Below are 23,866 nucleotides of genomic sequence, written 5' to 3' on the forward strand. Positions count from 1 at the left end.
GTAGACGGATGAGGCTGCTCAGACTTTATACTACGAGCAGCCTCAGGGACAATAGACCGGCGAGGAAGAAACCTCTGAAACGCAGCCGCTTGTTTCTTATTTTCTTGAAACCTATCGACGACACAATTTATAGCATCTCCGAACAGACTTGTAGGGGACAGCGGTGCGTCCAGAAGAACAGATCTATCTTTTATTTCTGATAAATTTAACCATAAATGGCGTTCCGTGGCCACCAAGGCTGCCATAGAGCGGCCAACAGACTTGGCCGTCTCTTTGGTGGCTCGGAGAGATAAATCTGTCGTGCGACGCAATTCTCGAATTGCGTCAGCACTAACTTCCTCACTATCGTCTATGTCCTTCAGCAGGTCAGCCTGGTACGCTTGGAGAATCGACATAGTGTGCAAACATGCTGCGGCCTGACCTGCTGCCGAATACGCTTTACCCACCAACAAAGATGTATTTTTTAATGGTTTGGTGGGTAACGTCGGGGCTTTCAGAGAAGAAGAAGACTCAGGGGAGAGATAGCACGCTAGTGTGTCTTCAGCACGAGGCATAGTCAAATAACCATAATGATCAATCCCTTGAACTTTACTATAATTCTTAGTTTGTGGGTTATGCACTCTGAAAGACGCCGGTTTAATCCACGATCTCGAAACCTCGGCGTGGAGATCGGGAAAAAACGGGAGTTCCCGACGAGGAGGTCGTGATCTAGATGGTAAATAACGTTCATCTAAAAGACTCTTTCTAGATTCAACATCGAAATTATCGGCTGGCCACTCAATATTTAATTTAGTAACAGCACGATATAAAACCTCCATAAGCTCCTCATCAGCAGGGGTATGAGCTGGCGAACACTCAATATCCCCCATACTACCGACATCCAGATCCTCAGAACTGGATAGCCGTAATATTGGTGCCTCAGCCTGGGAAGGAGAAGCCGCAGAGCGTGCTCCTTCCTGGGCAAAGACACCGAATCCAGTAGGTAAGGGCTGAGAAAGGGCGGGGCCCGTCTCAAACCCCGCTACTAGATCCATCTGCGAACCCCAAGATGAAATTCGACGCTGTGCCTCGGCAGCAGCGGGACCCGCACCTCGGGGAGCGCGAACCGAACCGTCCTCCTCAAAGAACGCTCGGCGAGAGCGGAGAGTTTTCATAGACAAACTCAAGCAATGCTCACAGTCAGCCCCCTCGAGGACTGACTGGGCATGCTCCACTCCCAAACAAGCAATACACATAGGATGTGTGTCCCCACCCATGATATAACGAGGGCAGGGCACAACACAAGGTTTATAACTTTGCTTGCTCGCCATAGTGATATATATATATATATATATATATATATATATATATATATATATATATATATATATATATATAAGGGGCTTGACAGACAACAATAAATAGACAAGGACAGATATACAGAGAGGGCTTGCTGAAGGTGCAGAAGCTATCGCGGTCTGATTTCAGGGTTGCTTTATAGTTTCCTGGTCTATGACGTCACCTATGTCGTAGCGGGCTTCCATTGGACTGATTTTACACGTGCTTCACGACGTAATCACGCAGAGCGTTCCCACCGCGTCTCAAACGCAGCTCGAGTTCCCTTGAAAGGGAACTGGATTTCTGGGGGTGAAACCCCATAGACTCCCATTCATTCTGCATTCGCCTTCGAGCGCCCCCGCATGGACAGAGACGTGTTACTGCAGCCAGTCCAGAAACCGGAAGTAACCAGACAGTGCCAATTCTCTTCTTTTAGACATTCTCTGTCACAACACCTATAGTCCAGTCATTTGAAGCCAAAATGGGGGTCAACCTTGAACAAATTGCAACAGAAGCAAACTCAACTGATTTTGTATCCTCAATATGTCCTGAGTAAGGAAAAAAAAGCCCAGAAGAATCCCATTAGGGGAAAGTTTCGAAAAAGACCCAAATGTAGCCAATACATTTGCCAATTCATTATTTTTCTCACGTGAAGAGGGTAAAAATTTTAAGCTTTAAATATCACCATGAAAATTACTGAGTTTATTACTTACATCAAGACAAACAAAAATGTATTACAAGTTTTTGAAATTGTTTGTTAACATGGACAAACGGTGCATAATCGAATAACATATGTGGTAATTTGCATAAATACCACAACAAATCTAAACAGTGGGTATAGCAGGTGAAAATGTCTTGTTGAATCTTGTTGACATATAACAGTAAAATACTTAATGTTAAGGTCTGAATGGAACACATTTGGCTATCCATGGACATTAATACATAGAGGCAGGATGAAGTCCTTTAGAATCCAGCCTTTATTAATTATTATTGCAGAGATCGGGTTAGGGCATTGAGTGCATTGTGTACGTAACTAGATTTTTTGATACAGACACTATTTATTTTACCTACCTTTTGTCTTCTGCATTCTCCGAGTCCTTACCCATATTTCCTGTTCTTCCCTCAGATTTATCCCCCAGAAATGCACTATTTGTCCATGTTAACAAACAATTTCAAAAAACTTGTAATAAATTTTTTGTTTGTCTTGATGTAAGTTGTGACGATGATTTGCTGGATTGCCCTCAAGAGTGTCACTAGAGGGCGCTACACTCCTGCACTGCCTTCCTTTGGACTGTTCAAGCACACACCCTGAACTGATTACGCACTCACCTGTTTCCATTGATCACTCTCACACCTGCATCTTGTTCCACACGCAGCTACACACACATTTATCTCCACTCTCACTATCACCCATTTGCGAAGTCTTGTTTCACTGTTGTGTACATCTCCGAGCGTTTCCTTGTCTAGTCTGTTCCAGTCTGCGTATCTGACCCATCGCCTGTTTCCTGGATTCCGTCTCGTCTGCCGCCTGCCTCTGACTTCCCGCCTGGTTATCGGACTCTGAGTATTGCCTTGTCTCCTATACTGTGTCTGCTGCCTGTGACCATTGCCTGTCTGACTATTCTGTGAATAAACCTACGCTGCATTTGGATCCCTCTGTGTCTGGTTGTTCATAACAGAGGACTTCGCCACACCAGATCCAGCAGCATGTCAGCCTTGTATGCCACTCAGTCAGTCAATGCGGATCTGATCGCTGTACACCAGGATCAACTGGATCAACTCACCTCGTCATTGGAGAGGTTGGCCAAGACGGTTTGCGGTCTTCAGGTTTCTACACCGGGACCATCGCAGACTCAACTCTTCTCCACAGTTGTCATCCCTGAATCGATCCCGACTCCACGCCAAGCTCGCCCGGTGAAGTGTGACAGAAGTGAGGTTTCGCTATCCACTGGTACCAGCCGCCTCGTAAATGATTCGGACAGCCAGGTATCCAAACAAGAGGAGCGAGGAGCCCCGCAACTCCACAGTATTCACCAAACCAGGGTCAAGTCATGTCGCGCTGAATGTTCACGCCACGCCCACTATCGAAGCTGCCGACGGATCAGTCTTTTGCTGCTCAAGTCTGGTTTCCAGCATGGCTGATCCTCCACTTATCTCAACGCGGAAGTCCATAAAGGTCGCCGTTCCAGGGATCCTTTCTCCCAAGAATGCCAGCCCCTGAAGCCTGCACCGACGGTCCTGTCCAGTCCTGAGCCCTCATCGCTCAGCAAGCAACCTCGCCCCAGGAGTGGAGAGGTCAAGGTCATAAAACCTGACAAATGTATGCGGAGAGGACCATCCTGCCGCATTACACACGTCAAGAAGGGAAACTCCCGAAATTAAGGCCATAGAGGCCGCCATACTCCGAGTAGAATGGGCCCGCACAGCCATAGGTGAAGGCTGTCCCGCTGCTTCATAAGCCAATGAATAGCCTCGACTATCCATTTACTCATCACCTGTTTAGATGCAGGGCATCCTCTCTTGAGTGACCCAAAACAAACAAATAATTGCTCAGATTTACGCCACAGAGAAGCTCTGTGAATGTAGGCATCTAAAGCCCGGACTGGACATAACAGGTTAAGCTGTTCCTGATCTGGGGTATTAAAGGGAGGAGTGTAAAAGGCCTGCGGCACTATTGGGCCCTAACATTTAGTGGGACCTTAGGAATATAACCCGGTCTAGTGTAGAGGAATGCTTTCACCATACTAGGTGCAAATTCCAGACATGAAGGAGCAACCGACAGAGCATGTAAATCACCAATTCTCTTGATAGACGAAATAGCAAGGAGAAATATAATCTTTAGAGTGAGGAATTTTTCTGAAACCTCCTCGAAGGGCTCGAAGGGAGCCAAGGCCAGACCCTCAAGTACAATGGCCAAATCTCAAGCCGGTGCTCTAGATTGCAGTGCAGGCCTGAGCCTCAATGTACCACGGAGAAAACAAATAATAAGAGGATCTCTCCCAAGAGAAGAAGCCCCGAGAGGGGTGATAAGCAGATATAGCCGCTACGAACACCTTTAAGGTGGAGGGAGATAATCCAGCAGAGAAACGGTCTTGAGGAAATCGAGAACTGTACCAACCGGGCAGTTAACAAGATTTAAAAAACGTTCTCCACGCCATGTAGAGAACAGTTTCCATTTCAATGTACATGGTTTTCTCGTGGAAGGAGCTCTGGATTGAAGGACGGTCTCAACGACCTCAGTCGAGAGACCGGATTCTATGAGCTGGGCCCCCTCAGAGGCCAAGCCCACCGTTTCCACAACTCCGTTTAACCCTTTTCTATTATATGCAGGACCCATAGAGAAATATTTGGCAGAAGTTTCCACGCTGCCAGAAATTCCGATAAGGGAACCAGTCTCTCGAGACTGGCCTCTGGATTTGATTGAACAATCATTTCGGCGCCCTGAAGCGGCGAACCGGCAGGGAACAACCGAACTGACCGTTCTACAACCCTCCTCAGAGGATTGCACGGGGACGCTGACACCTCGACGCCCTGAAGCGGCGAACCGGCGGGGAACAACCGAAGTGGCAGCGCTGCGACCCTCCTCAGAGAGTCGCACCCCAGCAGAACTCCCGGGAGCATTGATAATGGGGGGAATGTGTACAGGTGCAGCCTCGGCCACACCTGCACCATAGCGTCCAGTCCGAGAGGAGCTGGATATGTGAGGGAAAACCATAGCGAAAAGATCGACCTGAGCTTGACCAAAGATTTCCCATAGGAGCTCCACCACCACGGGGTGAAGTCTCCATTCGCCGGGCCTCAGCCCCTGCCTCAACAGGATATCTGCTCTGATTTACTAGATCGTCAGTGTGTTGTCCGGACCCTCCGCCGAGCGACCACTCATGATCACTTCCGACTTCTTAATACTTTTATTTGTTTTGTTCACTTTTTCTTAACAAAACACTAATGATACCAATTCCTCGGAACTGGAAATCGCAGCACACTGGATCTGCAGGTGAAAGCTAAGATAGGGCGGAGCCCGTCCCAACCCACGCTGTCAGATCCGTTTGCGAACCCCAAAATGCGAGTCGCCGCCGTGTCTAGGCAACAGCGGGACCCGCGCGGGTAGCGCGAACCGAACCATTCTCCTCAAAGAACGATCGGCGAGAGCGGAGCGTCTTCATAGATAGACTCATACAATGCACACAATCAGCCCCCTCGAGGACTGACTGGGAATGCTCCACTCCCAAACAAGCAACACAAAGCTGATGTGTGTCCCCACCCGTAATATAACGAGGGCAGGGAACAACACACCGTCTATAATCTTGCTTGCTCGCCATAATAATGATAGATTGGGCTTGACAGACAACAATGAATAAACAAGGACAGATATACAGAGAGCGCTTGCTGAAGGTACAGAAGCTGTCGCGGTCTGATTTCAGGGCTGCTATATAGTTTCCTGGTCTATGACGTCACCTATGTCGTAGTGGGCTTCCATTGGACTGATTTTACACGTGCTTCACGACGTAATCACGCAGAGCGTTCCCATCGCGTCTCAAACGCAGCTCGAGTTCCCTTGAAAGGGAACCTGGTTAGTCACAGTGAAGAGGACCACAAATATCTGTTTGAGCCTGTCTAAAATACCCAGGTTTAGCCACCAGGGAATGTCTCCTGAGAAAGCCTCTGTTTATTCTGAGTGATGTGCTTTTACCTTGAGTTACTTGTTTGTCTGATAGTAGCTCAGCGAGAAAGAGCATGGGTAAAGTAAAACATGGAAACAAAAAAACATCTTAAGGTCTCTCTTTCTCTGCTCTGTATTTGTGGCAGGTTGGAGGCTGGTCCAAAGCATATGGCTTTAAGGCAAAATGGAAGAAGTTCTGTGTGTTTTCTTGGAGATGATCTCATGTTCTAACTAGCATAAACAAAAACAAACTCGGAGGGAAATGTACTAAGAATAAACGACACCCGCTAATAGCATTGTTTATAAAAAAAATTGAGCAGGCCGCAATTTTCCATCTTGCAGACCGATAATTATTTTTATGTTATGGCCAATAACTTACAAATAGCCAATATTGTTTTTTTTATATACTGTATTTACTAGTTTGTCTAATTAAATAAAAAAAAGCACAATACTAACTAAAATCAATAATTTTAAATACTACAATAGAATTTATGCATTACATCTGTCACGAACTAGCCGGGATGCCAGCCCGAACACCGCCCACAAAATTTTTTGGTCGGGAAGTTCGGTCTGGACTCGATCCATTGAGGAGTAATTATGATCGGTTCAGAAATCGTCGGGCCAATCAAATTGCCAGGGCGGGCTTCATACGATGATGGACAGATGATCTGCAATTACTTAATAATCACGTCATCAAAGAGCGCTTGGTTTGAACTGGTGCTGATGACTGCAGATGACTGCAGCTGGAGAATTGAGATGTATCGATTCCGCTATCGCGTGTGTTGTTAAAGAAATTGACAGCGCATTTATTTTAAAAGACGAACAGAGAACTCCAATCAAGGCATTTGTCGATTGTCAAGATGCAGGATTCGGCAAAAGTTTAATTTATCAGCTGGCTGTGATGGTCGCTAAGAAGATGGGACGCAATGAAAACCCTGTGGTCATTGTGGTTTCTCCTTTGGTGGCACTAGTAAAAGACCAAGTAAAAGAAGCAACCGAAATGGGCATCACGGCGATGCAACTCGGCGTGCATGACGAGGCGGACATATCCAACGGTCGTTGCAAGCTCCTTTTCGGAAGCCCCGAATCCTGGCTGCTGAACAAGAAGTGGAGGGACATACTAGGCTCCGATGTTTTTCAAGCCAACGTAATGGGTATCGTCGTGGATGAAGTTCACCTCACTTACAAATGGTAAGATTTAATCTGACTGTCTGACTTAGTAAATAACTCATTATGTAGTGACACGAAGCCAATGTTGTAAAAATATCTTGTACCTTCAGGTCCAGAAGTACGTCTGTTAATATGTACTTGTTCATATATACATTCATATTTTCTATTTCTTTCAAAAATGTTTTTCGTGTTTGCAAGTACTCCGCGAATCCTTCAATTCTTTTTGCAACACCGGCAAAGATCGTTAACACTCATTAAAAAAAAAAAACTTTTTCCAGAGTGCGTGCAGTTGAGTTCTGTTGACAACTATGCTTCGCTCAACATATGTCACTTACTGCGTTGCTCTGATTGGTTGAAGGTCTATCCAATTGAGTGCAGAGTTTTTTTTTTTCCTGGTTCGGTTAAGACACGCCTCATAATCAAAGCCCTATGGAGCAGTATCAGACTCACATTCTGACTAGAATATGAGTATGACGAAGTCAGGCTAGTCAGGAACTGTTCCGAGACAAGAAGGTGACCGTTACAACAACATTATAATGTACAGTATGAAAATACATTTTGAGATTTGCCTAAGATTACATTAAACAGTGTTATAAATTATTAGTGTTTTTACAGACTAACTTTAAGTGAACTTATGTTAAAAAAGTAAATATCGACTGATACAGATACACTCGTTTGGGGTCAGTTCTTTTTTTTATTTAGTTTTATTTTTTTGAAAGAATTAATACTTTTATTCAATTGGTCAACCGTTACAGTAAAGACATTGATAATGTTACAAAAGATTTCTATTTCAAATAAATGCTTTTGAACTTTATATTCATCAAAGAATCATGAAACAAAAAACTTTTTTTTAGCAGAACAACTGTTTTTAACAATGATAATAATAAGAAATATAATATAATTTGCACCAAATCAACATATTAGAATTATTTCTGAAGGATCATGTGATACTGAGGACTAGAGAAATGGCTGCTGAAAATTCAGCTTTGCATTCAAAGGAATAAAATACACTTTATAATATATAAATGTTTTATGTTTATACAACATAAAAGATTTATTTTAAATTGTAATAATATATTAAAAAAATACTGTTTTTACTGTATCTTTGATCAAATAAATGCAGCCTGGGTGAGCATAAGAGACTGCTTTCAAAAACATTTGAAATATCTTTCCGCCCCAAAACGGGAGTGAAAATAAAAAAATATCTAATAATGGTCAATGACCAATATGCTATATGGTGCATTCTTTTGTGTGTGTGTGTGTGCGTGCGTGCGTGTGTGTGTTGTAGGAGAGAGGACAATAATGAAGAAACAAAGAGAGAAAGGGTGAGTGACAATGCAAAAGAGAGACAAACTGTGTTTATAACTGCAATATTGGCGTTTTGGTAAAGCACAGTAAGCACATTTTCAGTCCTTTCTCTACACTGATTGTGCAAATGCAGCTCAAATAGCAGGAGAAAGAGATCTGAAACTGAGTCTTTGAGGTGAGGGAGGTGTAAACTGTAAACAATGGCCATTTAAGAGCACACAACTTGCTGTTCAGAAGGCACGATCCAAATCAGGAGTTCCTATGAGAACAATGACTGCTTCCATTTGTCTTCAGTGAACACTGTAGGAGTCATGTAGACAATGAAGAGGTCTGACATATAAGCAGTTCTGCTTCGTTAGGGAAACATAAATATGACTGACACAATAGGAAAAAACTCCCTCTACCACCAAGAAACATTCACTTTCGAGGAGGCCATTTTTTTATTTGTGCAGAATCAAGTTAGTTCACTTTGCAACTTTCCATGAACAGCTGTAGAAAGTTCAAATGGTAGAAAGTGGTTTAAAGACCAAGCTGTGTGCCGCATGCTGAATGTTCATAATGTGCAGTGTTTGTTTTCTATAGTGTGTGTGTGTGTGTGTGTGTGTGTGTGTGTGTGTGTGTGTGTGTGTGTGTGTGTGTGTGTGTGTGTGTGTGTGTGTGTGTGTTTTGTGAATGAGTGTAAAGGGCAGTCGCCTGGCTAACTACCCACGCTGCACTGCAACATGGGCATCCCACTGATTAATCGCTGTTTCTTGGTCTTTCTGGCCATCTCTATTAATTCCCTCTTTCCCTCCTGCAAACAGAATTTGCAATTTTGGGTAAACCAGTGTTATTTTAATATCACTGATATCCAATTATAGTTTTTGTTAACATTTTGAATTAGATTTTATTTTATATTTTCTGTTAACATTTTAGTTTTAGTAAAATTGTTGTGTTTTATTCTTTATAATTGTTTTTAAAAAAATGGTTTTAGTTTTAGTTAACAATAATAACCCAGGAGTAAACTATGTCTTTAATTGCACTTACTATTTTAAACTTCACATTAGCATGTGACTAAATGACATAAATGTAAAGAAGATATTTTAGTACTGAAAAGATAAAAATAACATTGTGGTCTTCCTGTGTAGGATATCAGCATGGTAACCGCAAAGAGGAATCAAAGAGAGAATAGTCAGGTGAAAAAAGGTAAGAGCAAGCATTTTAATCATCTGCCAGATCGTCAAAGTGCAGTCACATTTCAACAGTCCTATTCTCTCTGCCGTAAGCCTAATGTCAGCACAGCTCTCAAAGGTCAGGTCACATGACTCATCTGCTAGCCAAATGTGCAACTGCGTAGATAGAAACACAAAAACAGGAGCACACTTTAAATAGAGGAAGTGAACACAATATAATAAGATAGATGAAAATGATGGCAAGGCAGCTCTGTCACAGTAGGACATGGCAAATGCAAACGGCATTTAATAAGTCAAAAAACAAATGACAAAATGAGCAAGATCATTCGTCTTAGATGCATACAAAGTGTTGTTGAATGTTTAGATAAATATAACATGGTTTTTGATAAACAATATATAACAATTAAAGAAATCTGGTCTAAAACCACTGAGGGAAGAATTTCCTGTACTTCTGATTAAAGGTCAATTTAAAATGCATTTGTGATTGATTGTGATTTGGTCATATAGGTTAGCAGTAATTGTTTATTTATTAAATAATTTATATTAAATTACTATATTGAAGTATTTAACACTAATGGATAAAACTGTAAAAAAAATAATTAAAAAACACCTCACAAAGGTAAAAATGTCACTGAAAAGAAATTAATAATATAATAATTCTGAAATTCTAAAAATTGTGACTGGTTCAAAGGTCAGCATTGCTTCCAGTCAGTCACTGTTATTGTTTGAGCAACATTAAATGCTGTGTGACAGACAATGGGAGTTGATGGATGAAAAGATAATTCACAGCTCATTAGCTTCAGTAATCAAGCTAATGACGGGTTGTCTGATTGTTATGATGCACTTGTGAATATTCAGGAAGTGCCGAAGAGGATCTGTTCACAGGCAGAACTGGGAGAACACATGAAAAATTAAAAGACTACTAATACACTAAGGATGAAAGAATGCTGAGAGAGGGATTCAGCCTTCAAAGCCCAATAAGGAAGAGAAAGAGAGCGAACACTGTCAAAAGCAGTTGTAAATAAAAGCAACAGTAATATCATTAAACATTATTATAATTAAAACATTTATAAAATTAACAATTATATGTTTATAATATATATATATATATATATATATATATATATATATATAAATACAATTACAAGGCTGCATTAGTTGATCATAAATACAGTTAAAAACATTAAAAGTGTAAATAATTACAATTTAAAATAACTATTAAAAACAGTTGTGCTGCTTAATATTTTGTGGAAATCATGATATATTTATTCATGATTCTTGATGAACAGAAAATAAACAACTGCTTTTATATAAAATAGGATTTCCAAATTATTGCTTAAAATAGAAATATTAAACATAATAATTTGTTTTGGTCAATTTATTGCGACCTTGGTGTCGGTGAATATTAAGTATTGATATTAAAGGCAAAACGAGGTCCCTCTGTCAAGACACAGTAATAGGTCTCCAGTCTAATATCACTTTGTCAAAAATAGCCTATACTTTTAATGTCCAAATTTCTTGTTTGCAGCCATGGGACCAAAATGTGGCATCACAAGTTCAGGAGTGACTCCTGTAGTTTGTAATGATAACATAGGACATTCACTCATGTATTTGAATGGTGTTGTTATTCTCAACACATGTTTGAAAGCAAAAAACATGTTTGAAAATGAGATTCAAGAAATGAGCAAGACTTATTCTCTAGTGTAATGTGTAGACTTCTACAGCTGTATTAAAGGAAGAATAGTTTTAAACAGCAGAGTAAGGAAACCCTCAGCCTGTGCCAAGGCGCCAGACTGGTTTTGGAGACGTGTGGGAGAGTGGGCATCTGGACACAAGCGAGAGCTTAAGAGCACAGCTTACTCTTTAACGGCAAGATCAAGGAGATGCTTGGCAAGGAACACAGCCTCCTAAAACACCAGGACCCCACTTGGAAACATTCACCCAAATCCGCCCACAGAAAAAAACACAAACAAAAGCAGGCAGGCCACGCTGGGATAAAGACGCAAAGCTGCACCCTTTACACCTCATAACAGCAGAGCCGGGCCGTAACACACTGAGCTCACTGTAAATACAATGGCTCCCCATGGAAAATGACCTCTGTTTTATTTCTGGACAGATGTCAAATCATAAGTTTTGCTCTATCTCCATAAGTCTCACAAGCACGTAAGACTTGACATTCTTCTGAGTTCACCTAAAACTCCCTTTTCCTACTTTAACCACATATAAAATATAAAAGACATGCCAACACATATAAAATAACAGTATTTACGACAGTGGCCCCTAAGTACACTCTAGCCACGTTTAACAATATACGCATAGTTTCATTGCATTAAAAACTAAATATCAAACTAAGTGGCATCTGCAAACAAATAACACTCAAATAATTCCCATAATCAACTTCACTCTTTTTGAGCCATTTGTGCAATTATTTTTAACCGATTTCAATTTGAACAATATTTACTACCATTCATAAGTTTGAGGTCAGTAAGATTTTTTAAATAATAAATGAATACTTTTATTAATCAAGGACACATAAAAGAGGCCTATTTCAAATAAGTTCTGCTCTTTTGAAGTTTCTATTCATTAAAAAATCCTGACCAAAATGTATCACAGATTCCACAAAAAATATTAAGCTGCACAACTGTTTCCAAAATTATAATAATAATTTTTTTTCTTGAGCAGCAAATCAGCATATTCGAATGCTTTCTGATGGGATCATGTGAGACTGTAGACTGCATTGATATCTGCTAAAAAATTGCTTTGCCATCACAGGATTAAATTACATATATTAAAAAAATAGAAAACAGTAATATTTTTGATAGAAAAATTAAAATAAAGATTAAGACAATAAGCACTGTAGAGCTACAAAGAATTGAAAGCACAAGAGAAAAGATGAGTTTTAAGCATGGATTTGAATTCAGTTAATGTAGAAGTAGTTCTAACTTGTAGTGGCACACAACTTAGGGCCAGCCACTGCAAAAGCTCGATCACCTCTGCATCGTAAGCGAGATCGAGGGACGGACAGAAGATGTTGATCTCTAGACCGAAGTATTCTGGGTGGATTGTGAGGTACGACCAAGTCAGAGAGATATTTGGGAGCTTGATTACAACGGGCTTTGTAGGTGAAAGTTAAGATTTTAAAGTCAATTCGATATCGGACTGGTAGCCAGTATAGAGAGCGCAGAATTGGGGTAATATGATCATGTTTACGGCTGCCGGTGAGCAAACGGGCAGCCGCGTTTTGGACCATTTGAATCCGAGGAATTGCGGACTGAGGGAGCCTGACATATAGTGAGTTGCAGTAGTCCAACCTTGTGGAAATGAAATGATGAATGACTGTCTCAAAGCTGTCTCTACTTAAAAATGTTTTAACTTTGGCTAGCCGGCGAAGATGATAAAAACTAGTGCTGACTGTGACTATATGAATATGCATAAAGTTCCTGAGCAAAAAACAAACTGAGTAAAGTGAAACGGAATTAGATACTAACAGGGTGCTGTAGTAGAACCCCGTCTATGGTAAACACATTGCAGGGGGGAAAGAGGAGGGCTTTGAAAGAATAGGGAGACGGTCAATCAATAGTTCTACAGAGTATCGATGACCCCTTTGACCCCTTGCGTTTCCCTCAAACCTGTTCTAATTGGCCTCTTCACATTGTCCAAGAGTGTGGAGCAAAATGTAGCCTCGTGAATCAAATTACACAGCAGATCTACACCAACTGTGCAAATAAACAATGAATAACAATGAGGAAAAATAATGACGAACAGATTGGAAACGTCAAATTGTTTATACTAATTCTGTTAGAAATTAAAAGTAGGTGTGAAACTGTTTACCATGAGATCTCCTACAGAAATCAACCAAATTGCAAATCAAAATCAGTCTTAGCAGCTGATAGAGTTCTATTAAATTTGGACAATGACTTTCCTTAGCGCAGCTTTACTTTTATAGACCCCATTAGTAGAGGTTAATGTCTTAATTAGGTAACATGTCTGGTCTTCAACTTGGCCAGAAATCCATGTTTAACCTTTGACCTGGCCACGGCTCACTGGTCTCTATAGTTTGAAATACACTTTATGTTCCCTAGCCTGCAGCGATCCCCAAAAGAAACAAAAGCAAAGTCTGTGTCAGCAAGATTACTCAGAACGCAAAAAAAGGGTTGGTGTCTGATTAACTGATGACAGGAGAGTCCTGATACAGGACTAACACCTTTGTGAACTCACAAATCAGTGGAGAACAAAAAAGAGACAAAAAGTTTTTAAAAAGCATCACTTGATTTCGAGGTTCATTAAAGTCTGATACACATCCCAATGTGGAAATGCTACCATCAAAAAACAATTTCAGAACTGAAACTTCACACGACTTCTTGCTTAATCACATTGTGATGTTGTTTCCAGTTAATAGTGACATTAGTCATCTGTCATGCTACAAAAAACAGAAAAAGTTCCCTACAGAAAACAATCATCTTCCTGTTTCATCTGCTCTCTTGAACTCAAAGAGCAGGTAGATTGTGTGAGGATTTATGTGTGTGTGGTGTTAAACCTCTTACCAGGCGGTGTGCAGTTCTTTTCAGCATTGGGTCCAACCTGCACATCATCAGTGTAGTTGCTGTCAATGTCAAAGTCCTGCAGCAGCCTGCGACTCTCCCACTTCTCACTGTCTTCAGCTGAGAGACTGGAGAGGCTATAACCTGCAAAACACACAGGATGAGCATTTCTATTAACCATGGCTAGATTCACCTACAGCAGATGTATTTTGGTCGTAAAACATAAGACAGATTGTCATATTTGACACAAACCCTCCAAAATGACAATCCTCCTGCAAAACGTACTAAAATAACCAATAAATTACGCATAAAAGCAATTATTAAGCAATGTTTACTGCTACTTATGATCAATAATGTGTCCTTGCTGAATAAAAGTATTATTATCTTGTTATATGTTGCAAAGCTTTTCCTCATACTGAAGAACATTATCCTGATCTAAACATTTTCCTTAGCAAACGTAAAGCCACACCTTTCAAATGCTGAATGATAACTATGGTGATTGTGTAACTAAGCAATTGTCTGTGATTCACTTAAACTTACAGCAAATAACTTCGATAATAAGTTTGTGTACTGGATGTAATTTTGACAACACATATACACTATACATACATTCAAATGGAAAAGTCAGTCACCCCTCTTCCATTCTTAATCTGTGAGTGTGACAGTAATTTACATTTATTCATTTACTAGATGCTTTTATCCACAAAACTGCAACAGAAGAGCAAAATATCAGCAAAAACGGTTGGTAGATGTGACACTCCCAAACAAAACTGAGTCGAGATGGCTTATGAAATGTCTGCCTTTCTAGACATCAACTAATTACTGATGCCTGTTGGAAATGCATTGGCCCTGCATATCAAAGTGAGGATTGCAATTTTTTTTCCAATCTATTTTTGGCCAAACTTATAATACAAACTAAAATCCATAACGCAGCTGAGTCTCAGAGTCACAGATCTAAGTTGGGCTCCTTGCAGTGTTGTTTTGCGCAAGTTTGTCTGTTTCAGCCTAGTATTACTGTGATATCTCCTATTCACACCGCATTCACAGGGACACAGCGAGCCGGAATGTTACATACTGTTAAAATCTCACAGGCTCCACTTCTCATTTGTGTTACTGTGAGCAACAGAGCCCCGAAAGTCAGCTGGAGAATATTCATGAGGGCCGTCTGTGGTGCGGAGTGAGGCCGAGGCGAAATAAAAATGACATCACGCGGCGAACGCTCCTGCAGCAGCGCTTCGGTCCGGGCTTGTCTGGGAGGGGGTGATTATTCTGGCAGCACTGTCATCTGGGTCACTCTGTCCTCAAGCGCCTCTGCCCTTACTCCACTCCGCTTAACCGTCTTCCTGAGCAACCCTTTTCAGAGCATTGGCCCCCACTTACCGCTACAGTCGCTATAAATAAAACCTCTATATTTATGAAAAAACAGCACTCAAGATGGGGCTTCGGGGCTGTGTGGTGCATTATGATGTGACGCATTTTGACATTGTGATGTGATACAGTTATACGGATCTGGGATCTGGTTGAGAGTGTCAGAACACACTGTTCTTATTCTTTGGCACTGATGGGAAACTTGAGTTTGTCTTCATCAACAACAACAACAAAAAAACCCTGAAAAAAACTGATCCAGGAACTGCCATTCCTAGGAAAAACTGTTTCATAATTCATCACCCCTTGAGATGTCAAAAGAATCATGTAGTGAAGTGAAGATGGTTGCGACACTTTTGGAAAATGTGACACCTTAGTGTCTTCCTCATTGTAAAGATACAGCAGCGATCTGTCTGGGACATGAGAGATGAGCAAGCTAAATACAAAACTGAGCCACACAGCCTGCTTATCTCTATATGAACCCTCCATTTTTCTGGGGGAAATTCACTAAGAATTAATTGAGCTGCTTATTTGAACAGTTGTGAATAGTTCATATTAAACCACTACACAATAGTTGTTTTAGCACGTGATTCACTAAAGAAATTATGTAAATTAGGTAGTGGCAAAAATGTGCTCACAAAATCTATACTGAATCAGAAGCGCAGGAAATAGCGTGCAGCACCTCCTGTTTTCACAAGACTGTAAATGCAACGCAAAAGTTTGTTCATTTACATTTATTCATTTGTAGCATTTAGTAATATATTTGTAATAAACACTTTAAATGGGCTATTCAAAAAGTGTTATTTATATGTTAAAGTAGGCTATGTTTTTTTTAAACATACGCACAGAGTGTGACGTCATATTGTGACCGTTGCAGTGTGCTTACAAATAATTTGTCTGCTCTCCTGAGCGCAGGTCCACCTTTGGGGTTGTGTAAGGTAGTCACTAGGCAGGTTTTTGTGCTCATTTTTATTTCCTGTCGCTGTGCAGGCTGTTTTATTGCATATAACATTGTAAGCAGCTCAATAACCTTTTTATTTATTTAAAAAAAAATAATAATAATTGACATGTGAAGGTATGGTAACCCATATTTGGAATTTGTCCCCTGCATTTAACCCATCCAAGTTAGTGCACACCCATTAGGAGCAGTGAGCACACACACTGCAAACCATGGACACATACACCTGGAGCAGTGGGCAGCCATTTTTCTGTGGCGCCCCTGGAGCGATTGGGGGTTAGGTGGCACCTCTGTCACTTCCCAACCTACAGGTTACAAGTCTGACTCTCTTATCATTAGGCCACAACTCCCCTAGGCTTAATACTAGACCGGTAGACCGTCTGTTGCATTCCTATTCCAAGTAGTATCAATAATGTCAATAATGTCCCTAGTCAAATGTCCCTTGTGTATGCTGTTTAAACGAGAGTTCTGACGATACGAAACGATAAGCTTATTGTACTTTGTGTTACTCAAATGTGATAATGATCTTGCTATACACAGTATTTGAGTAAGAGTACCCAGAGGCCACTGAACTGAATGGAGAAAGACTGAAATCAAAAAACATTTGATGATCATATGATTATCATGATTATAAAACACTTTTCATGGGTAATAGCAATGTTAATTTCAGAAAGCAAATAGCATTAGAGTCACATAGAGTCATGAATAAAGTGCAGAAAAGAAAGAAGAATGTGTAAAATATGGTACAACCATAACTTATTACATTTAGAACCTGGTAAACTGGACTGTTGGTGCTTAATCAATATGGCGTGTGGTTTTTGCTCGCCAAAATGGTCCTACTGTTTAGTGAATTTGCCCCCCGTCTTCTTTATTTCTCACTCTCCTGGGCTAAAATGCAACAAAGTGGCTAAGTAATTAACCATGCAGATTCCATCCACAAACACATGTTAGAGAGGAAAGTAGCAGATCCATTAGAGTGAGCAAAGCCGTGGCTCATTGTGCAAGCTTCATTGGAAATATTGTGTTTCTCTCTGACACGCTGCACAGAAATGGCATTACCTGTGCAGCGAGCCAGAATGCACACGGCACACACACATGCGGGGGGAGGCAGGAAGTTACTATGGAGATGTGACGTAACTGCAGAGAACAGAGGAGAACAGTGACGACATCACGCTCTGATGAACATGGCTAATCGCACACAAAAAACACAAGGATAGACATCAGTAGTACACGCTTAGAGAATAAAACAAATTCATGTATGAGATAAAGAATATACTACAGATGAGGCACAAACCCAATATCTTAATGCCCCCCCCCCCCCCCCACACACACACACATAAAAGAAGAAGAAGAACAACAATGCTTCTGTCGCATTAAGAGATTGGATTTAGGAATAATTTTTTGTGTAACTAGATGTGAGTAATTCTAATTGAACATTTATAATAACACAAGAGTGTCTGAGATACTCAGCAGAAGTATTTTAGGCATTTCTAAGGCCCCGTTGATTTTTTGCTCAGATCCGATTTTTTGATTGGCTGTTCACATTACCTTTTAAAATGTGACCTATATCTGATTGCAATGTGAACTGTTTGAGGTTTCAAACTAACCGGCATGCGCAAAAGAACAATAACAATGACATCAGACGCAGCACGCGGTTGTACTAAAGTTCGGGAGGTTATAGAGGAAGTAAGCATATTCGCATTTATTTCATAATGTTTGTGTAATGGAAACTTTTGCGGGTTTATGGTTGCAAATTCACTACAGAGATCTGTGTGGATGCATAGACGAAGCCAGGAGTGGTGGGAATATGACGTGAATAGTTTCACTGAGACGCTGTTCTCCTGTGTCCCCGTTCTTCCATTTCGTGTGCAATTTTTTCAAAAACGGAGCGGTTATTGTAGGTCCTTCTAGCTTGAATTGAAATTTCTCCCCATATACTACTTAGATCTAACACCTCACTCTCATTGACTCGCTTCATCGCTGTTCTCCATATCTAGTCAAGTTTTTAATGTTAGGCTACTGTTTGTGTCTGTTGTGTCTAGGGCTTCGCCGGCGCATAATTGTGACAAATGTCGACGTAGATTGACGTAAAAGTCGCATCAAATCCGCCTTGATTGTTCACACTGCGGCCTCATTGAAAAAAATCAGGTCCGGGTCTGATTCAGGACCACATATGTATCTATGTCACTTGACCCCAAAAAAATCTGATTTTAAAAAGATATATCAGATCAGTGTGAACTAAGTAATGAATGTGAAAGTCTCAGCATGCAGCTGCACCAGAGAGCCCAAGGAACCCCTACGAGACACCCCATTAAAGAGATAGTCCCTCACCAAGATTGAAAATGCACACATGGTGACTTGTAGGATTATCATGTCCAAGTGGTCTAGAAATACATATTATGTTACAATCAAGGTTCACACACCTTTTGACCAATGAACAACCATGACTTGTAGTCATTTGAGATGATTAGATTTATATTTTAAATAAATGCTTTTTCAACAGCACAACAGCACTATACATTTGCTTTAAACATTGATAATAAAGAAAAATGTTTCTTAAACAGCAAATAAGCATATATTCGAATGATTTCTGAAGTTCTGAAGGATCACGTGACACTGAAGACTGGAGTAATGATACTGAAGATTTAGCTTTGCCATTACAGGAACAAATTACATTTTTAAATATACTAAAATACAAAACAGTTAGATTGTAATAATATTTCACTATATTACTGTTTCAAGGTATTTTTGTTTAAATAAATGCCTTGGTGATCAAGAGACAATATTTATAACTAGAAATTGTGAGGACAATCTCAATATATATTTAACCAGCATACATAGACAAAGGCAGTTTAGTCACTTCTAACTAATAAAAAGGTCTCTATGTTCAACTGCACCAGAGCCCACAGCATGTCAGTACCATCACCTTTATTAGAAAATGTACAACCAAGAATCAATGACCATTTCCACATGTAAAACTACAGTCTAAACATGCAGTGTTCTGTATCCCCCTTTTGTCATATGTACAAAGACAACATTGGTGCATGTCATAAAGCAAAAGACTTCTAGCATGATGTTAATGCCCGGATCCTAGAGATAAACACGCCTTAAATACTCTGTTTTACGATAAAATAGCATAAAAATGCAGCTGAAAGACAAGGATGCATTACGGCAACGGACCTCTCTCTACAGAAAAGAGCTGTAGGTGCTCGCCCTGATGTTCAAGTAATTCCACAGAGAGCAAACATGACTAAGACAGATTATGCAAGTTTACTCTTTTTACTGCAGTGCTAATTCAGGGGATGCTGTAAAATTGATATTATTTGATATTATTAACTATAAATTAATTGAAAAGTAGGACGACTTTAGCATCTTTAGCACCCAACAATTAGGGTCATTTAAGATTTACTCAAATATGATACTGTAATGGACAGCGTCATTAACGGAGCAGGGTCTTATTTACTTCTTAGTAGTATTTTGGTCTTGTCTAAGTAATTAATAATAAAGCCTCTAGGTGCACATGCTCTAAAGAGAGCCACAGAATTTACTGATCATCATTCCCAAGAGTCCTCCTTTAGTTTTTTACTACACATCAAAATCTTTTTACCTGCAGTAGTGTATAAAACACTCATTTAGAGGCAGTTAATTGAAGTTCCCTTTCGCTGTCACTCCGAGTTACGTCGGATGACGACGAATGGGGTTTCGCTTAGAACACCTATCGACTTCGATTATTACAAAACGAGCCAATGGCAAAGAAATGCCATGGGTCTGCGGAATTTGCATAGCGTATCTCCGCCTTACCTCGTGGGAATAAAAGGAGGACGCCGGCAACATGCAGATATGTTTTCGCTTCGGAGCCAAGAATATTTCTTCACTCCACAGTCATCTCTGACTTCGCTCTACGAGACGAGCTTCTCTCTCCGATGTTGGTCTCCGAACTCACAGTGCCTGCTGATCTGTGCAGTGATCTGCCAGTGTGTGTGTGTCTCCCTGTGTGCTTCAACATCGCAGAGTTTTTTTCTCCTCTCTTAAAAGAGCTTGCACGCGGCACGTCTTTTTAAAGACGGCTCGCCCGTGCATTTCTGATTGCAGCGGACTGGTATCGGACTCTGATGGGCACGAGCGCTGTCTAGTGTGTTTGGGCTTTGATCATGCTTGAACAGCGCTCGTGGATGACTCATGTTCTCTCTGGGAACGTGATCATCGCGTCATATATAGGTCGAGACTCGGTGAACTCGCAAGAGTGAGAGTCCCCTCATCCACCCCCGATCTTCGGCTGGTGGCCAGGGTGACCTGAGGGTGTTGGTCTGGAACAAGGCGCCGACTCTGTGTCCGCAACCCCAGCCCCCCTCTTTAATGACGGTGCCCACTAGCGAACTGATGATTCCACGAGTCTAGCCTCGGGTGGCCCGTGTGTTTTCATTTGAAGCTACAGAGGATGATGCTGTGTCTGTAGCAGCATCACTAGGTGGGCTTGATTCTTCTGGAAATGACGACTCGTCACAGCTGCCACCCTCTGGTGTGCATACGGCTGTGCCTGAGTCTGATCCGGAGATGACGGCCATGCTTTCCCGGGACGATTGGTTTTTGGGTGAGGCCGCCAACCCGCGTCCACGGCAAACCACAATATCTTTCCTTCCGGACGTGCATGAGGAGATCACGGGTCCGCTTGTTGGTCTCATCCGCCTTTCCTCCCCTCAGGGGCCGCTGCCCATGGGTACACTGGGGTCCCCCCGGTTGAACGCTCTGTTGCCATGCTACTGTGTCCTCCGAGTGCTTCCCGGCGCAATCCTAAGCACCCGTCCAAAGCCTGTAGTTCTTTTCGTCTACAGTAATCTGTGGCGAAATCCTATAGTGCCACAGGACAGGCAGCCGCCTCACTGCATCCCATGACCGTTCTGCTGGTCTACCTGACCCAGATGCTCATGGTCTGCCCACCGCCGAAGGCGCCCTCCTACGGTTCCAACCCTCCCGTTCACCGGGCCTGGCTCTGGAAGACCGTAGGGGGGATGCCACAGCCCTCTCCAGCCCCGCCCCCCGCTAAACGCTGGGTTAAGCGGCACTTTTGAGATGGGCTGCTCAGAGATGAGACTCATTTCTTTCCAGGAGTTGGTAGCAGGGCCACTCCTTTCCCCGGTGGAGGGCTGGCGAAGAATCCTTATTCAGAAAGAACTGACCCTCTCGTCTCTGAGCATATAGAGTTCTCGGACGACACAGAGCACCGCCCACAAGCCGTGCTCTCCTCGTCCCCCTCTGTCCCAGAGGCGGTTGACACTGCGTGCCGTCCACGGACCGCTTCGCCCCTGTCCCCCTCTGTCGCCAGACCCCTGACAGAGCAGGCCCCCGCTGAACGCTGGTCCTTCCCTGGCCTCCTCTGTCAGGGTGCGGTTTTGACCTTGCCCCCACACCGGGCCGCTATGCCGTCGACGTCTGGGCCGGTCATTCCGCTTCGCTGCACCACCGGGGGGACGTCTGTGGTTCTTGACGCCGCTGGCACAGTTGGGAGCCTGCCTAGAGCTTCCCTTCTGTTCCGCTGGGTCGCGCGAACCATCGGCTTGGCTTGCGATTCAGTTCGCACGGTCTCCTCCCCGCTTCAGGGGAGTCTGCTCCACTTTGGTCAGTGGCTATGCCCCTATCATGAGAGCGGAGGTTGCTACCCTACTGGCGATGGGTGCGATTGAGACTGTTCCTCCAGCCGAGATGAGGTCCGGGTTTACAGTCCCTACCTCATTGTCCCGGAGAAGTCAGGTGGGTTACGGCCAATCCTGGATCTACGCATCGGAAGCGCTCCCTTCACAGGCTGCCGTTCAAGATGCTCCTGGCCAAACGCATTTCTGGATGTGTGCGGCCACAGGATTGGTTTGCAGCGATCGACCTGAAGGACGCCTACTTTTATGTCTCCGTTCTCCTTCGACTCTGACCATACCTACGGTTTGCTGTCAGGGCACGCGCATATCAGTACGCTGTTCTCCCATTTGGGCTAGCCCTGTCTCCTCGTGCCTTCACTAAGGTTGTTGAGGCAGGCCTTGTTTCTCCATGGGAACACGGGGTTCGCATCCTGAACTATCTCGGTGACTGGCTGTCTTAAGCTCACTCCTGAGACCAGGTTTGCGAATTCAGGGACCCAGTGCTCCGGCACCTAGCTCGTCTGGGCCTTCGGGTCAACTGGGAAAGGAGTAAACTTTGCCCCATGCAGAGGAGCTCTTTTCTCGGTATGGACTTGGCCGCCTTCTCCACTCAGCCATTGCTGACTTGCCTGAGACTATCAAGCGCAAGAGTGCGGTTCCACTGAAGTTTTTTCAGAGGCTCCTGGGGCATATGGCATCTGCAGCCGTGGTACGCCGCTCAGATTGCTTCATATGAGACCGCTTCAGCTTTGGCTTCGCGACCGAGTCCCGAGGTGGGCATGGCAACACGGCACCCTCCGAGTACCAGTTACTCCGACCTGCCGTCAGTACTCACCCCGTGGTCGAACCTCAGTTTTCTACGGGCCCGAGTGCCCCTGGAACGAGCTTCCCGGCATGTTGTTGTCTCAACAGATGCCTCCACGGGCTGGGGCGCCATGCGCAATGGACATGCTGTCACACTCTCATGTTTTTCTGTGAGATTTATCACACCCAGGTGTGGACCTGAAATGCTCCTGAAGTTCAGTGAATTTCTACACACTTAGGTGTTGAGCAAGGTTGCTCCTGAAGCTCAGTGATTCTCGCATGTAGTGTTGAGCAGTATGGCATGTCTATTGCCTCGAGTTGCTGGCAGTACGCCTTGCCCTGCACCGCTTCCGGGCGTTGCTCAGGGGTCAACACGTACTAGTCCGATCAGACAATACCGCCACAGTAGCGTACATCAACCGTCAAGGTGGTCTACGCTCGCGCCGTATGTCGCAACTCGCCCGCCACCTCCTCTTATGGAGTCAGAAGCATCTGAGGTCGCTTCGAGCCATTTTCATTCCCAGAGTCCTGAACTGTGCAGCCGACGAGCTCTCACGGCTTCAGCCCCTCCCTGGAGAATGGCGACTCCATCCCCAGTCGGTTCAGCTGATTTGGGACCAGTTCGGGGACGCACAGATAGACCTGTTTGCCTCTCACGACTCGACCCATTGCGACCTGTATTATTCCCTGACCGAGGGCACGCTCGGCACGGATGCACTGGCGCACAGCTGGCCGCGGGGCCGCAAATATGCATTCCCCCAGTGAGCCTTCTTACGCATACCTTGCGCAAGGTCAGGGAGGACGAGGAGCAGGTCATCCTGGTTGCCCCTTACTGGCCCAACCGGACCTGGTTCCCCGAACTAGTACTCCTCGCGACAGCATCTCCCTGGCCGATCCCTCTGAGGAAGAACCTTCTTTCTCAGGGACGGGGCACCCTATGGCAC

The 23,866-nt window shown here is 43.0% G+C and overlaps 1 protein-coding gene across 1 annotated transcript in view; it reads right to left on the reverse strand.

The window, feature by feature from the left end:
- The window catches only part of slc24a3 (solute carrier family 24 member 3), a 172,826-nt gene that overhangs the window by 122,509 nt on the left and 26,451 nt on the right, over positions 1-23,866 (reverse strand). Inside the window, exon 2 of the mRNA XM_077236978.1 lies at positions 14,172-14,312. Within this exon, the coding sequence (XP_077093093.1) occupies positions 14,172-14,312 (141 nt within the window). The remainder of the gene's footprint in view (positions 1-14,171; positions 14,313-23,866) is intronic.

This window comes from Siphateles boraxobius, unplaced genomic scaffold, assembly GCF_051911475.1.
Source record: "Siphateles boraxobius isolate OS27281-9 unplaced genomic scaffold, OSU_SipBor_1 20, whole genome shotgun sequence".
NCBI lineage: Eukaryota > Metazoa > Chordata > Actinopteri > Cypriniformes > Leuciscidae > Siphateles > Siphateles boraxobius.